We start from the raw sequence: 14,486 nt of genomic DNA, 5'->3' as shown, positions 1-14,486 counted from the left end.
TAGCAGGACAAGGCTGCAGAAAGGGCAGGTGGGGATCCGAAGTTGAAGACTTTTTGAGCCTGGTGACCCGGCTCAGCAAATATATGGGTAGCTAATTGAGATGGGCCAAGGTGCTGAGCTGCAGAGGTCGTGTCAAGCAAAAACTGAAATCCCTAGCAAAAAATTGTATCTCGCACTGTAATCCTTCACACACCAGGGATACAGAAGATATAGCCAGTTTTACATTACAATATGCATGCAACTTTTCATTCACAAAATGATAACTCGCCTCACTGAGCTTCTTTACTTTAGCAAGGAATGCCTTTTATGATTAAGCAAACATCTACACTCTAAAAGATGAAATATCAGAAAGAGCGTCATGAGGTATCTTATCACTTGTATTGAGTTCTAGGAACACCAACAGGTATCGGGGAGTAAATGGGAGACAGAAAAAATGTTTAAAAAGGGCAGATAAATTTGAGATGTGTTCCCTGAATATGCACCTTGCTTCTCAGGTGTTTTGTGATAAAACATCCACATCACTGAGAAGCACGTGGAAAATACATCCTAACTCATGAGTCACTGGGTCTCTTTCATAAAAACATTTTTCGATTTGCAGGAATTTCAAAGGGTACAATACAAAAATGTGCAGCTTTAATTAAAATGCTGCCCAGTAATTGCAGTTATAATAAGATTATTAAAAATAAAAATAAAATATGTTTTACAATTGTAGGGAGAGATGTTTCTACAAAAGACCCATTGTATTTTTTTTGTATTTAAAAGCAATTTGGTGCTGCTGGGTGTTCATTTTTGTAAAAAAAAAAAAAAAAAAATAGGACCACAATTTTCATACTCACATATCTGCTGGAACCATCATAATCACATCTCTCAATTTTGCCAAGGCTTCCATCTGAAAAGTAGAGCTTCTCTGCTTTGTGATCAATGGTCAGTCCATTGGGTGTCAGGATGTCAGAGCTGATGATAATCCTCATGGTCTTGCCCGCTAAGGTGGATCTCATGATGCTGGGCCTCTGCTCATTCCAGTTGGTCCAAAACATCAGGCTAAAATGTGCGAGGAAAACGATAGCAAGAATAAGACATTTTTTAAACTGTAGTCCTCAGCAATTTATAAGTTGCAAGTGGCTTCATTTTAATGTGTAGATAACATCAGAGACTCTCTCACTCTCCAAATGAAGCACTACATTATTTCACCTCAGTGCATCTACAAATTCATATCACCTCAGCAAGAACTATGTGTAGTCTGAAATTGGATCAATGAGCAGCAATGATGGCTTTTTATAAGAGCTGCTACACCAAAATCTCACCAAGGGAACTCTGCCATGCAGGGAAAACAAGCACTAATGAATAGGAACATTTTCTTCACCGAATTAAATTACTAGAGGTCTATGCAGTAGTTTCAGTCAGTTATCAACATGATCCCATAGCAGCCAAGACCTCCAGGCCTGTCATCTGCTTCCCTATTTTGCCCTGAAGAAGCTCATCAGTGATAAAGGGTAGCTCAGTTTCAATTTGATAAAACAGATCAGCATCACAGGTTGTGAGATAGAGGTCATTTACTCATATTCTCATCTGTGAGGACTTCTAAGGATATAAGAAACACAGATAATAGCAGCAGACTAAATAAATGAAAGATTTATATCTTAGTTTTTATGGGTTTTGCAAGATGGACAATGCATGTTTTGAATCCACAGCTATGTAGATAAACCACAAAAAAGAGGTGGATATGTTTTCCAATTGTATAAACAAGTTTTTTTTAGCTCCTACACTCTCATCATATAATGAAGTCAAGGAAGTCCACTCCAGTTGGAAAATAAAGATTACGGTTAGAAGTCACAACCAGGGACTGCTGATTAATCACTTGAGTTTGAATTTGAATTATCAGACAGTGGGTCTGAAATGGTGACAAAGTGCAAACCCAAATCTAACCTAGATGTAACATACATACTGTAAATTAAATAATCACATCAGCTTTTCAAAGTACAAACATTTGTTGAAGGCACAGATCACAAAATTGACTCATTAAATGTATGTTTACCAAAACACAATATATCTAAATTTAAGATAGCTCAAATTATAGCGTCAGACAGCATAATGCAACAAAACCTTGGCACCCAATGTAGACTTGCTAAAGAGTCAGAAAGTTGATTGTTGAGAAACTATAATTACTGTATCACACAATTTGTAACTGTGTTTTTTGGTGCTAAAAAAACCCTCCGAAGGTTTTGTCTCAATTTGTCTCTTCTGATTTTCTTATTTTTCTGAAGAAACATGCTATCACCTTTACAGTACAGTAAGTAGATCTGTTTAAGGTCTTTAAAGAAACATTTTTCAAAAAAAGAGGAATTTAAAAAAAACTAAGCCATTTGAATGTTGTAATAATTTTGTAATTAAGTGTTTTTTCATTTAAATTACAATGAGAACCACATTACAGTGATCAACTGCTGATATAGATCAAGAAGCTTGGGACAGAATCATTCCTATACAAATGCTGTTTAAATAATTCAGTTATAGTAATCAAGTAGTCCGCTTACAGTTTTCATTTTGAGTCTTTTCATACATGACAATATATGGAAAAAAAAATTAAAACTACGGTAATTCTATTTTCTTTACTTTACTCCCATTATACACATATGATATGTGCTTAGCGGCTGTGGCACCATTATTACCTCGTGGTAACCTGTCTGCTTCCAGCTGGCTACCTGAGGCTGATGCTGTGTGCACATTGAAATAATGACGGGAAAAAGAAAGTCATTTTATCGCAATGAAAAACGTAGTCTCCTCGCAGCTTATGACAAATTGACAAAAACAAGACAACAAGATGCAGCAGTGAAACAACAAGCATTTGAAACAGCTGTACTGTATTTTGAAACAGTCAATAAAATTCAGTAAATAGCAAAGCTGTTTGTTTCAGTAATTTATATTCATGTAATAAATATACAAATGTCAATTAGATGGCAATCTGCATGAGAAATAAAGAAAAGAATTTGATTATAATAATCATCTGTTTACAGTGATCAATTTGACGTGACAGACGTGATCACTGTAAATGGTTTGCACTGTAGATTAGAATTTTTTAATTATAATAACATGGCCATTGAGTGGTATTACTATCAACTAGGCTAAAAGAAAGATAAAAGGCAGACACAGCATGTAGTTTAAAATAAATGCATTTGGTGTGCTGTCCTCAGATCCAAAAAGAAACTTCTCCATTCGTCAGCAGTTTTGTTACAATGGTAGGCAATCTGTAAAATTGAGAGCTCTACCTGGATCATATCTTGGCAGCATATCAGTGATATTGTTAGGCGCAAGTCTATGATTAGATGTCCACGATTTATAGAAAAGTGATCTTAAAATTCTGTCCTAAAACTAATTGGATGCCAGTGGACAGATTTTAGACTTTTTTTTCTTTCTCCCAGTGAAAACTCTGGCAGTGATATTCTATATGAGGTGTAATTTATTTATGGACTTTCTGAGGATAATGAGCGCTAGTGGAAATAAAAATGAGAGTAGCTGAACCTACAAACCTATAAATAAACACTTTGTGATTGATGGTATCAAAGGCTTGACTTACAGTAGATCCAGACATTTTTTGAATTAATTGAGTGATTTGGAAAGAGTGAGAGAGTGCTTAAAGTCCAACTAAAAATCACATTTAATCATCCGCTTTTGCAGTCAAAAATAATGTCAGCAGAACAAGACGTGTGTTCATTTTTGTAAGTTATATAAGAGAGAGGCAGGAAGGTGGATCTAGTTGTTGTTCCAAGTCTTGTGTTGTGCTGCAGGCTGCTGCCTGGCTGTCTCCATCCATGTAGATGGAGAACTAATGGTATATTGATGAATTAATGCAAAGATAGGGGGTGCCATCATCAAACCATAAAACATAAAATTAAAAAAATCTCAGATTTTTCTCAAACATTAACACGGGACATGTGATTTACAGAGCAGATAATGTATATATGCTGTATGTTGCAGACAAAAAACATTGTAAAGACAAAGAAGAGCTACTGACTTTTGACACTCATCCAGAGCCAAGACATGTGGGTGGTCTTCCTCCGAAAGAGTGACCACGGCCTGCCGGCTAAGGGCACCCACTCGTTTCTGGTCCACAGTTTGTCTGGTGATCGTGGAAGTAGTGGAGCTGGTCCAGTACAAGGTGTCCCAGGCTCGGTGGTATGCTAGGCCCTCCACTGAACCCACATCTAAATGAACAGACAAATAAGACCTCTGCTCAAATTCTAACCAAGTAACCCAACTCAGACACAGCATAAATTCTTCATTCATTCTTTTATAAAGGTAGGCCTGGGGAGCACATAACGTGTTATGTGTCCTTGGTTAAAGATCTACACATAGTTAAAAATTTAATTTGTCTGCCACTGCCTGAGGCCACTAAACTGAATAGTTGCTTACAGTAGTGTAGATTTTTGGTGAAAATACTGACTCTGCTTGTAACAGAAGGCAGGCTCCAATTGTGTTAGAATTGGGATTATGCTTTCTTGGTGATTGACAGGGAACTTCATGCCTCACTATGCTGGTCAGACACCTATTTGTTGATGCAACGGTCACTCAGCAATTGAATGTTTTCATTGGGAACCAATTTCCTAAACACAGAATATGAAAAGGACTTTGCGGCCCCCAGGTTGGAACAAGAATGTGATTTACAGGAAGGGACTACAGACAGAAAAGCTGGCCATAATTCATTATTCATGTTTCATTATTTACTGTAGATTATTTTGCAATGCTTTGACCTATTAAACTTGACCTCCACTGCTTTAATGTTGCGTGAGGAAGGTCAGAATAACTACAGTAATATAGTGTTGTTGAGTTGTCATGTATTAATGCATGAATATGGCTACTATTCCCCATGGACCACTGTAGAGTATTCATGGAAACTTATGATTGAAGGATTGTTTCCATTTTGTTAGGGGGGAGAAAAGAGAAGACAATACTAGGAAAAAAACACAACTTTGCACCTTGTAGCAGTGGAAAATGACACCATGCAAAAAGTAGTAGAGATTGCCAACCTAGTATTAAAAAAAAAAAAATAAATGAATTTAAATCCCCCAGTATAAATAGTTCTTGTGGAGGGCAACAGAAACCTAAAAAGGACTAATATGCCCCTAATCAGATAGAGGAAGCAAAACAATTTCCCTGAAGAGATGAAAACAAAGTTTGTTTCTTTCTCCGATAAATCCCATTTATTAAGATTCAATAAAGCCACACTTTACAAAGCCACCAGACCCAAAGCAGTCAGATATCACAGTTTGTCAGCCAGATAGAGAATTGGCTTTGTTAGGGCTTTGAAAACATCACCTGCGTGAGCCAGGTTCTGTGTATACAATTGTCCATGTCTAACTCTTTTATGTACTGGCACATTTGTTTGTTGTTCGACAAAAAGAACAGATTACCTTTCATACTTAAAAAGGCCAAGGGATTATCTACATATGGGTGTCAGTTGAATGAGAGCAACAAAATTGATAAAAGAAGACAAAATAATTAATTAAAATAATGAAATGAATTTTACAACACCCCTTTATTCACATAATAATAATTATTACATAATAATTATTCACATCTGTATGATGACGACTATCTTGGCCGTAATCCTATCTTTTCTTTAACTCTTGACGTTTGCATACACATGGCCAATGCTAGATAATTTGCCTGTATCCCCTTATCTAAAAACCCATAAACCATACTCTAAAATACTTAAGACACTACCTGAGTCAGCTGACTACTAATTAATAGTTTGCAATAAAAGCCGTCTGGCAGCTTGGAGTTTCTCACAAATTGTTGGCAGGGCAAGGGAGTAATTAATGGGGGACATGGAGTTTAATTAGGGAAATATGGATGATTAACATCTTCACCTTTCCTCAATGACGGGATGCAGGCAGAAACTTTAAGAGGAAAAGAGGAGAGTCTTGCTTTAGATGCTGCCTAAGGGTGATGATTCCAGCAAAAGGAGTATGGATTCCTCAAAAGAACTACACAGTCTTGTATTATAGATTAAAAAATTAAAATTGTAGTAAAATTAATTCCTTGCACCACTTTGATTCCTCATTTTGTAAATATGCTAAGGTATGAAGGACACTTACAAATCCCGACAGATGGTTTCTAATAACGCTTGTTCATCTCTAGAAGATAATAAATAAGCAGAAAGCTCCCTCAGCAGGGGTGTGCGAGAGGGGTCGGGGGGGGTGGGTGGGAGTGGATCAGTAACACTCTGCCAGTTTCCTAGTGGGGGGAGGTTGGATGGGGTGGGGGTGGGGTGCTGAGCTCTGCTCCCAGTGGAAACTTCACAGAATGGCAGATGATGCTAGCCGAGCAGAACAGAGGCTTTTGCTGTTCATCTGACTCCAGTCATGCTTATCAAGACAGGACTGACTGAGCTTTAGTGAAGGAATAGAGAGGGATTGGCCCCATCATTCAATCTGTGACAGTCAGTAAGCGGAAAGCATTCAAACATTGGTATTATACCATACTGATTTTGTGTTAAATGGCCTTTACAGGGGAGAAACAGCAGAAAAAATTGACGAGAGGAAGAGAAAATGTGCATCTAGGTAAATGCTATTAATTCTTTGCTTCCTACGTAAATGCTAATAATTAGTGAATATTGTGTTCTAAACAAGATTGTCCCATAAGATTTAAATTTGCATTAAAAATAACACTACACCATTCTGGTATTGAGTGCAGCACATCACAACAGCAGCTGCTGCAGTCTTGAGTCAGTGTCTAAAGTGGATCTGTTCACCCACAGAACCACTGTGTACTAGAGGCATGTCAGCAGCACTCACATCCCAAAACACAATCAATGTAGTTACACATAAGTCAGATGAAAATAGACCTTGAGGGTAGAAATACGCCTTGGTTAGCAGTTATTTTGTGAAAAGTGCAAGTAAAACATGAGCTGTTATGTGTCCTTGTAGACAGCCATAAACAAACACAAATGTTACTAATCCTACACCACATTGTGCCAAACCATACTCAGGACCATCATGGGTGCAATACTTGCCACCATGCCACCATCAATACTGTAGTAAATGTGTAGTTCCTAAAATGGGCATAAGAAGTGAACATGTATAGTAGCAGAAGGCCTGTTATTATTAATAGCATCAACAACAACCTACAAATAATGTAAACGGAGAGAATGTGAAATTAACTTACTTTCTGCAATAATAGATCTCCCTGTCCAGTCATCATTAATCATCTGGATATTTCCAAAATGGACATCACTGAAAAAGATGCGATTGGTCCCTGCTGTCTTCTGACTATAGTCAAACGCCAAGGCTATGACATTCTTGAAAAGAGCAGGATTTTCAAAAGGCTGGACAGGTGAGTTGAGGTCATTCTCATCTGAAAGGTGGATGCTTTTCAGTATAGTCCTCTCAGAATAGAGGAGATAACCTTCATAGCGCTCACAGGCAAAGCCATCCTCTGCCAAGCGGCCATGGGCGCAGGAACAGGTTCGGCGACCACTGCCCAGGTGAAAGCACAGCTGCTGGCAGCCACCATTACTCCTCGAGCAGGGGTTGGTGCCTATGATATCAAATATTCAAAACCCAACACATGTTAAAATACTGGTTTGCTTTGGTTTCTTCCACTATGCAATCATGTTTAAATTGCATATGACTGCATAGTGGAATTGCAGATGAAAATCAAATGGCAAAATGTAGCAGCCACATATCTGCAGTGTGGCTATTATAACAGCCTTTCAAAATAAGCTGTAAGCATGGCTGTAAATGTAATTTTGTGAATATATAAAACCGTGAAGCTGAAACCTCAACCTTTCTCTCTGCCTCTATTGAAGACTGTCACGTCCTTCAAATTGACCCCCAGGCCACTCCTCATGGTCACAGCCTCACTGGTGTCGGTCTTGAAGCCACGTCTGATTGAACCATTCGAGTAGGCCCTGAAGCACACCAAGAGAGACGGGGGGTAAAATAAGTGATTTTAGTTTCAGAGAAGAAAGCACACTGTATTCAGACTCTCCATTGAGGCAGGGTAATGGTTAGCTTAGATAAATAGAATGATAGAACATTTTATTTGACAATAATAAAGGTAAATCCAAAACTGCAATCACTCAGTTTTGACATGCAATTCAAAGTGTTGAGGATACTTCAAGCAATGCAAGACAGATTAAAAACCATGCAAACTCAACCAATAGTTTATAACGTGTTTCAACCTGCTGCTGTTTCAGAGATCTTACAACACTGCTGCAAAGAACTGCAGGAGTGTGTAACTTCATGAAAAGACATAAGAAATCATTAAATTTATCTTTGTGCCTCTTTTACAAAAGGTTGTGGAAGGAGCTGCTCTTGCTGATGCCATAGAATTCTATCTGGAGTATTTACAAAAATAGGAGGTGACCCTCGCTATGTGGACTTGCCGTTCCTAATGTTTTCACATGAGACTTTTGAAGGGAGGGGTTAATGTCAGGTTAGTATCGCAGGCTTTGCAGGCCAATGCATGTGTAGGCATTTAAGAAAATAATAAATTACCTGTCAGACCAGTAGATGTAAGGCCCAAACACAGCCACTGAGAACAGGTCTACGTTGGCCACTGACAGTACAATCTCTCGGCTCTCACCTGTCTCAAGGTTGATCCTCTCGATCTTATCTGTGCGGGCGTCGCACCAGTATAATGTATTTTCCTGGAAGGCAATTTTAAAATGCATATTACACACAAAACTCTTACACATGGTCATATCTGTGTCACAGAAGAGTAAGATGAGGTAGGAGGTACAGAATGTAGGAGTGTAGTGGAAGGGAAAGAGGTTGATGACGATGTGCATAGGAAAAAAATAACTGTACCTCGTAGTCTATGGAAATTCCATTGGGCCACATAATGCCTGAATTGACCAAGGTGACTTGGTCTGAACCATCCAAGCGGGAGCGGCCGATACAGGGGTTCTGGCCCCACTCAGTCCAGAAGAGATACCTGGCCAACATAGTAACAGCACTCACTGTAACAAACGCACTGATTTTTGCAATATAGTGCATAGTGTAGATACTATTAATTAACAAACACTTGATTTAGAGTCATAACCAGGGACAAAGACCTTGAATCTTTCAACCACCATGTAAGCAGGCAGTTGTTTGTTATGAAGCCTGAACAACTTGATAAGGCAATCATAGGGCTGTGTGTCTGTTGCTTGTTTTTGTGTTCTTTTGCCTCCTAGTAGCCAAAAATATATAAATTCTACTCCAAATATTATATCAATATTATGACTGTCCATCTGAGTTGCATGGGAAGTTATCAAAATTGTAAAACATTTAACAATCTCCCATTTATTAGTGAAATCTATGTTTTGGGGAAAACCTTTGGGGAATATTTTTGGCAATGATCCTTCTTAAAAATATTTTTTGCAATGTTCCTTGGTATAGGTATAACAGGTGTGACAAAGATACTTGGGAAGGATATTTTACAGTTTAAAAACTTTCTATCACAGATGACAGTGTGTGTGAATTATATTAAAACAGTTTACAGTACATTTTTAACACTAAGAAACAATAATTATAAATAAATATTAAACACAAAACAAAATATTTTTAAAACTTTAAGAAAAATAAGGACCAACCACAATCCAGCTTTTCAGTTTGCATTACTGTCAACATATCAAAACCAATAAACATTAACTGTGATTAGTTAGTATTGCTCAATAATGTTGGCCAGCTGATGTATTTATTGTTGGACACATTCAAGATAAAGTAAGTTCTCCCCCGTTTGCTCCACTCAGCATGACCAGTTCATTGTCCAATAGAATTGGCCATTGCTGGGCCTTGTGACATTAATAACCATTTTATGTGGTCATTACCTGGTTTAGATAAGATATTTTCATGCTACCAATCATTATATTTACAATATATGAGTTTCTAGAGGGGAAAGTATTAAGAATGACTTCTGGCCAATCTGACTACAATAAACCTTTTTTTTTATACTGCTGGACCACTGATAATAGAAATGTTAATGATTACATCCAACAGTGCATTGATATAGGGAAAACACAAACATCAAAACACAAAACAAGACATGGCCTACCCCTTCTGTGGGTGGACAGCAATGCCTCTGGGCTGATCAAGTCCTTCAGATATGACCACTGAGCGGTAAGCACCATTCAAACGGGAGATTTCTATTAGATTGAAACCATGGTCTGTCCAGTAAAGGTTCCCTGCGTATAAATAACACAATAAATCAATAATAAGGTGTGTAAATACAGCAGAAGTATATTGATCCTCAATGGGACAAGACATGAAAACACCCCCCACCATGAACATACTCATACAGTACACTAAAACTAATCTTGCATGTGCATTCATGATTGGCAGATACCCTATTGTGTCACTGAGGCTTACTGTTTATTAGCAAAAACATCAACTTAATGCCATAACTCTAAACATTGCACATAAAATGAGAATTTTCAGCAATCAATACAAACTTAACTGTCTGCAGTAATACAACCCAGGGCCCAGGGAATCGCAATACTAACCAGCAATCCAGTCAACCGCGATGCCTTCAACCCGGCTGATGCCAGTAGTGATGATGTCCTCCCTCCAGGTCTGATCACGTTTGGCCCGGGATATTCTGTTCAGGCCCATGTCTGTCCAGTACACAGTGTCATTTCCTGCAAAATACAGTTAATGACAAGACAAAATGGGATAATGAATGTGGCTGCCACAAAAGTATTTATGCCCTCAAACAAAGCAGCTCATGAAACCACATTTTACTGCAGCACGGCCCATTTCACCAAATGTTGTGTGGGACTATAAAGTATGATGGTGAAAATACCCACACAGTTCATCCACATTTCTTTGTTGACATACAGTGCTTGAGCAGGCAAGGCAATTGTCAGCCAAATTTTACAGGGCAGTATATTGCTTCATGCAAAACATGGTGTTGGTAAAACTGTTATGGACCCTTTCTGATTTTACAGCCCTATTAAATAAGCATATGAAATAGTATGTAATTTATATCTGGTGTAGACTGAAAGTGCATCTCTGTGCATTCCTGTCAATTTGGCTCTGTACAGGTTGTTAGGAGGTTAGAGGGCGTTATATGTTTATTTGCACTTTCTTGTTCCTGCTACCTTCACACTCTGTTAACACGTAGCTCATATATGACAGAATACAGCTGCAGGGCTTTCATCTGTTCTGCTCTGGCAGCCTAGCTTCTGTAATGACATGTAAATGATATGCGTAAGCTATCAGCTGCTGCTCTTGGAGGGGCTTAGTAATGCATTTGCATGTTCACCTGCTGAAAGTCATAAAAGGGAGGACAATCGTCAATTTAGTTCTGTACTATGGCAATGTCTAATTCTGTTTTGGACACCACTTATTTTCTCTTTTCCAAAAGCTGTGGTGACACATCAAAATTGCTGGTGATCTTTGAAGTAACTGATATTCAGAATTAAATTTTAGGCTCTCTTGGTAGTAACTGGATAATGGACGGAATTGTGACTATTACTTGTGTAATGAGCAATGTAACCTGCTCTTGTTCTCCTGAACTCTGTGACTGAGTTGTACTTTTTGTGAATAATATTGGACAATGATAACATATGACTAAGAGTAACTTGGGGCAGCTGTGGCTCAGGAGGTAGAGCAGGTCATCCACTAATCGGAAGATCGGCATTTCGATTCCCGGCTCCTCCAGTCTGCATGTCAAAGTGTCCTTGGGCAAGATACTGAATCCCAAATTGCTCCTGATGGCTGTGCCATCAATGTATGAATGTGCGTGAATAGTTAATTCCCCCTGATGGGCAGGTTGGGACTTTGCATGGTAGCCCCTGTACCTGTGCAGCGTATGAATGTGTGTGAATGGGTGAATGTGACACGTAGTGTAAAGGTGCTTTGAGTGGTCAGAAGACTAGAAAGGCGCTGTACAAGTACTGTCCATTTACCATTTATCAGGATAGGGAAATGGTCAACTCACCACTTTGTAAACTCTCCTCCTGCTGCCTCTGCTACCTAGCCAGTCAAGGTTTTCAAGTGTAAGCATTGGAGTAAACATCGAGAAAAAGGTGGAAGAGATAAACACCAACTATGATTCCAACCACATAGACAAGTAAGACCATCTCTGTATCCATCTCTGCATCCATCTCAACATTGGAGGAAACACAAGGCAAACGTGGAAGGATTAAAAACTGACTGCAATCCCAGCCACATGGATCTTCTCTGCCAAGCATCTGCTAGCCAATGTACAGGCGTTGGATAATAAACTGGACGACCTCCATGCCTGCATCAGTTTCCAATGGGATATCAGGAACTGTAATGTCCTTTGTTTCATCAAAACTTGGCTGAATCCCGGAATACTGGACAGTGCCATTCAACCAGGTGACTCTTTTTCTGTATACCGATCTGACAGAATAGAGGACTCTAGCAAGAAAAAAGGAGGAGGCATGTGCTTTATGGTGAACAAGGATGGGTGTGACATTGGGAATATTAAAATGCTATCCCGTCCCTGCTCACCTGATCTGGAGTTATTGTCAATGAAATGCAGACCAAACTTTATACCAAGGGAATTTAAATCAGTGATTATCACAGCGGCCTACATCCCACTGACAGACCGGTAATCCTGATTCTGCACTTATTGTTGCTGGAGACTTTAATCAGGCTAACCCTAAGAAGGTTATGCCTGACTTCCATCAACATATTGACTGTGCTACAAGAGGAATAAGCACTGTGGATCACTGCTACATGGCAACAGCTACAGAGTGGAATCGCAGTGATTCCGCATTCAGGAAGAGCAAGCATGTGGCCATCTTACTGCGGTCAAAGTATGTAAACAAATTACGACACATGCCCCCAGTGACGCAAGAGGTCAAGAGGTCAGGAAATGGTCAGGCCAATCAGAGGCTGCCCTACAGTCTGCACTACATGATGCAGTCTGGAGCATGTTCCAGGACACCACCGTCAACATCACTGATGATATCAGTGGATTTAATTTGTGAAAGAACAGAAGCAACTGTACCCAAAACTAAAAACCGTTGGATTACCAGAACCATCTGATGTGTCTCTATGCTCACTTTGATACCATCGGAAGCCAACAAGCAAAAACAGCTGAAGCACAGGTTAATGGATGGATGGGTGCACCTTTCACACCCATCACCCTTTCTGAGCATAATGTCAGGAAGGCATTCAAGCATGCAAACACCAATAAAGCAGCAGGACCAGACAGTGTCAGTGGGCAGGTCCTCAAACTATGTGCTGACCAACTAGTGCAGGTGTGTTCACAATGATATTCAACCTGTCCCTGGCTCAGTCTGTCATAACCACTTGCTTCAAGAAGTCCATCATTCCATGGTCCAAGAAAACAAGACCAGCCTGTCTTAATGACTACCGCCCAGTGGCACTCACCTTTGTAGTGCTGAAGTGCTTTGAACACTTCACTGGACCCACTACAGTTTGCCTACTGTCCCAACCAATCAAGGGAAGATGCCTTAGCACACATCCTTGACCGCACCCTATCTCACCTGGACAAGAAAGGGAGCTTACTGTGAGATTACGCTTCATTGACTACAGTTCAGCATTTAACACCATAGCTCCCCCCAGACTCGTCACAAAGCTCAAAGACATGGGATTAAACACCTCACTGTGCATGTGGATCATTGACTTCTTGATGGGCAGACCCCAGGTGGTGAGGGTTGGTGGACACATCTCTTCTACCCTCATCCTTAACACAGGGCCTGATCACAGATAAGAATGAAAAGACCTACTTGAAGGAAGTAGAGGAACTGACCTGCTGGTGTCAGGACAACCTATTCCCAGACATCAGCAAGCCTAAGTGCCTGATAGTGGACTTTGGGAAGAAGCAGAGAAGGTACTACGACCACCTTAATATCAACAGGTCCTCAGTGGAGAGGGTGGACAGCTCAAGTACATTGGTGTCCACATCTCTGAGGGCCTGATCTGGCTGCTGCATACTGACTCAGTGGTGAGAAAGGCAAGGTGGAGACATCTCACCTCAGATGCTTGAAATTCTGGGTATCCCTTCAAATACTAAGGAATTTCTACTCCTGTACCATTGAGAGGGTCCTGACAGGGAACATCACTGCCTGGTACGGAAACAGCACTGAACAGGACTGCAAGGCCCTTCAAAGAGGGGTTTGTTCGGCTGAACATACAACAGGCCTTACTCTACCCTGCCTAAAGGATATTTACACCAGGCGCAGCAAGATTAAGGCTAGGATAATCATTAAGGATCCAAATCACCTGGAAAATGGCCTTTTCTTCCTCCTGTGGTCAGGAAGAAGGTACCATATATACCAGACCAGCACTGAGAGGCTCAGGAAAAGCTCCTACCCTCAGGCCACATGTATTTATTACTATTCTATTTAAACTCTTTTTACTGCACAAATTGAAGGAACTGGCGGGATTACATTTCACTGTGATTGTACCTTATATGAATATGTGTGACAAATAAACTTGATTAATTGCTTGACTCCATCTGAAAGAGAGAGAGTCAATATGGAAAGTCATAGTTCAGTAAAGAACAGT

General features: G+C 39.7%; 1 protein-coding gene across 1 annotated transcript in view; it reads right to left on the bottom strand.

Annotated features, from left to right (window-relative positions):
* The window catches only part of lrp1bb (low density lipoprotein receptor-related protein 1Bb), a 126,044-nt gene that overhangs the window by 63,979 nt on the left and 47,579 nt on the right, over nt 1-14,486 (bottom strand). Inside the window, exons 22-29 of the mRNA XM_067603669.1 lie at nt 10,484-10,618; nt 10,036-10,165; nt 8,808-8,934; nt 8,496-8,647; nt 7,782-7,906; nt 7,162-7,533; nt 4,010-4,199; nt 837-1,041 (exon numbers count right to left, since the gene is read on the bottom strand). Of these exons, the coding sequence (XP_067459770.1) occupies nt 837-1,041; nt 4,010-4,199; nt 7,162-7,533; nt 7,782-7,906; nt 8,496-8,647; nt 8,808-8,934; nt 10,036-10,165; nt 10,484-10,618 (1,436 nt within the window). The remainder of the gene's footprint in view (nt 1-836; nt 1,042-4,009; nt 4,200-7,161; nt 7,534-7,781; nt 7,907-8,495; nt 8,648-8,807; nt 8,935-10,035; nt 10,166-10,483; nt 10,619-14,486) is intronic.

This window comes from Thunnus thynnus, chromosome 11 (assembly GCF_963924715.1).
Source record: "Thunnus thynnus chromosome 11, fThuThy2.1, whole genome shotgun sequence".
Lineage (NCBI taxonomy): Eukaryota > Metazoa > Chordata > Actinopteri > Scombriformes > Scombridae > Thunnus > Thunnus thynnus.
Note: the sequence above shows the minus strand (reverse complement) of the source record. Positions and strands in the feature narration are given on the sequence as shown.